Source organism: Rhagoletis zephyria, unplaced genomic scaffold (genome assembly GCF_001687245.7).
Source record: "Rhagoletis zephyria isolate East Lansing unplaced genomic scaffold, Rhagoletis_zephyria_1.1 Rzeph_scaffold_00517, whole genome shotgun sequence".
Taxonomy (NCBI): domain Eukaryota; kingdom Metazoa; phylum Arthropoda; class Insecta; order Diptera; family Tephritidae; genus Rhagoletis; species Rhagoletis zephyria.
Window position 1 is genome coordinate 56,075 of NW_016157601.1, and position 2,748 is coordinate 58,822.

Genomic DNA, 2,748 nt, shown 5'->3' on the forward strand with positions numbered 1-2,748 from the left:
ATACGACACTATTTCATGTAGCGCCGTTTCTGTAGATCTACCTTTCGTATAAGCATGTTGTGTGGTAGAGAGTCTGTCACCAACCGACTCTCTGATACGGACCTCCACCAGTCTCTCCATAACCTTCAGTTGAAATGACGACAAGGTGATGGGCCTGAAATCCTTTGGGTTATTGTGAGACACCTTCCCTGCCTTGGGGATGAACACCACTCTTGATTCCCTCCACTTTCTAGGGATATGGTTAAGAGCTAATACTCCCTTAATTATAGCGTGTAGCCACGCTGAGCTTAGCTGAAGTGTTTGCTGCAGCTGTATGGGGGCAATGCCATCCGGACCTGCTGATTTATAGGGCTTAAATGTCCGAATAGACCAGATTACCTTTTCCCTAGTGAGGAAATCTCCAGTGACCGAAAGATCTCCAGTTAGATGTGGCTGTACCGGCATGCTATCCGTGGCACCCGGGAAGTGTGTGCAAAGAAGCAGATCCAGTGATTCCTCCTCGGTCTCTGTCCAGGAGCCGTCAGGTCTTTGCAAGCATCCTGGGGCTTTCTGGGCAGTACCTGAGAGTATCTTTCTGAGCCTGCCTGCCTCTGAGACAGACTCCACTCCATTGCAGAAGTCTTTTCATGAGGTTCTTTTCGACCTTCTTAGGAGCTTCTTGTACTCCCGTAACGTTGTCTTGTAGGTCTCCCAATGTCCCTCACTACCAGACGCAGTAGCCTGATTGAAGGTTTTCCTGCAGTTCTTGCGTGAAATCCTGATTTCTTCATTCCACCAGGGTGGCTTTTTCCTACCCCGGTGCTGCTTTTTGGGGCATGCAATGTCTATTGCCTTACTGCAGGCCCCCGTAAAATGGTCGACAAGATATTCCAGCTCCTCTAGGTTTGCTGGAGTAGCCGGCTCTCTATCTTGTGGCAAAAGCCTATCCAGCCCTTTCCGATACCTATGCCAGTTGGCATTTCGCAAGTTTCTAGTTAGAGGAGCCTTGGGCGTTTCCCCTAATACCTCGAATTGGATATATCGGTGGTCGGAAAAGGAGTGCTCCTCAAGCACCTTCCACTTCCCGACCAGACATTCCGCATTCTCAGAGATAAGGGTAACGTCCAGAACTTCCCTTCGGGATTTTGTAATAAAAGTGGGATCATTCCCCCTATTCGCAATAACAAGCTTAGAACTAAGTATGAAATTAAAAAGTGACTCACCCCGTTCGTTATCATCGGAGCTGCCCCAGGTGTGATGGTGAGCATTCGCGTCACCTCCCAAAATTAGCGCCTCTCTCGTGCTGGCCACTAGGTCTTTAATGCAGATAGTTGGCACCTCCTTGTCATGCGCTAGGTACATGGATGCCATCTTAATTGGTCGTCCGTTTGCACTTAGACTGACCGCTGTTGTGTCCTCGTCGCTAAATTGTGGAAGAAAGAGACACTTTAGTGTGATACTTATCAATATGCACGTCCTTGGTTTCCCCGTTGAGGCTCCACTTACCAGTCTGTAGCCCGGCGCTTTCAGCCCACAAATGTTTTGTCCCACCACCCAAGGTTCTTGGATTAGGACGATGTCGGCTGCCCCTTTAGCTGTTAGATGGAGCAGCAGTGCAGCTGAAACTGCTTTACAGTGGTGAAGGTTAATCTGCAGTACCTTCACCATCTTGGCCGTTATCGCCCACGTCGCCTATTAGGGTGGAGTTGACCGCGTCTTCCGACATCTCGATCAACTCCTCCTCCGTATAAAGCCGAAGCATGCGTCCGACCCCCAGCGAAGACGTCGATGAGGCATAACCCCCGGTCAGGTCGTCCATCGGATCAACCTGCTCGGATTCTTCCTCCATCTCCACGTCGCTGTTGGCCTCTTCCGGCTCTACCTCCGCGATCAGGTTCTTCGCTGCGTTTACGTCGTTGCTGTAGACCTTAATTTTGGCCATGTCACAGCCGTAACGTATGACCCCGCTCTTTTGCTCCAACAACTCTATGGAGTCCTTATTTAGAAGCAGGACAACCTGCATCGTCGCTTTACCGCTTTCGTTAATTTTTACCACCTTCCAATTATCGGTAGGTAGCTCCGGGTTATAGAGCCTTATGGTTTGCAGGATCCTTTCTGGCTCCGCTGGCCTGCAAGGCAACCATGCTCTCGCTCTCGGTCGCACCGGTAGGTCCTTGGTAAACACAACACATAAATCATTGATGCATCTGGGATGGGAAAAAACGCTTGAAAAATTGTATGAAATATATTGGTTTGAAAATATGACAAAATTTACAAAAAAAATTATTGACAGTTGCATTACATGCAAGATTTCTAAATCACACTCGGGAAAGTTACAAGCTGAGCTTCACCCTATACCAAAAGTTCCTATACCTTGGCATACAGTACATATAGATGCCACAGGCAAGCTTAGTGGAAAAAATGATAAGAAAGAGTATGTGTTTGTATTGGTTGATGCATTCACGAAGTTTGTGACTTTGTACCACACTTCGCACATCGATACTGCCAGTAGTATTCGTGCCGTGAAATATTCTGTTTCATTATTTGGTGCTCCTGTTCGTATCATAGCGAATCAGGGAAGATGTTTTGCTAGTTCCGAGTTCCGTGAATTTTGTAAAATGCATGGAATTAACCTTCATTTAATAGCAACAGGTAGTTCAAGGTCCAATGGACAAGTTGAACGCGTAATGAGTACGTTAAAGAATATGCTTACGGCTGTTGAAACTAGTAAGGAGAGTTCATGGCAAGATGCACTCCTTGACGTACAGT

At 47.5% G+C, this 2,748-nt stretch overlaps 1 protein-coding gene across 1 annotated transcript; it reads right to left on the reverse strand.

The window, feature by feature from the left end:
• Window positions 1–624: 624 nt before the first annotated feature.
• LOC108360090 (uncharacterized) lies at window positions 625–1,577 on the reverse strand. The gene is made up of 2 exons (XM_017612250.1): window positions 1,486–1,577; window positions 625–1,402 (listed from the first exon to the last, which is right to left on the reverse strand). Exon 2 carries the CDS (start codon window positions 1,348–1,350, stop codon window positions 625–627), a length of 726 nt encoding a protein of 241 aa, XP_017467739.1. The 5' UTR covers window positions 1,351–1,402; window positions 1,486–1,577.
• Between the last annotated feature and the right edge of the window lie 1,171 nt (window positions 1,578–2,748).

Bases quoted from the DNA above. Each gene is read 5' to 3' on its own strand.
- LOC108360090 (XM_017612250.1), bottom strand. From the start codon at position 1,350: ATGGCATCCATGTACCTAGCGCATGACAAGGAGGTGCCAACTATCTGC.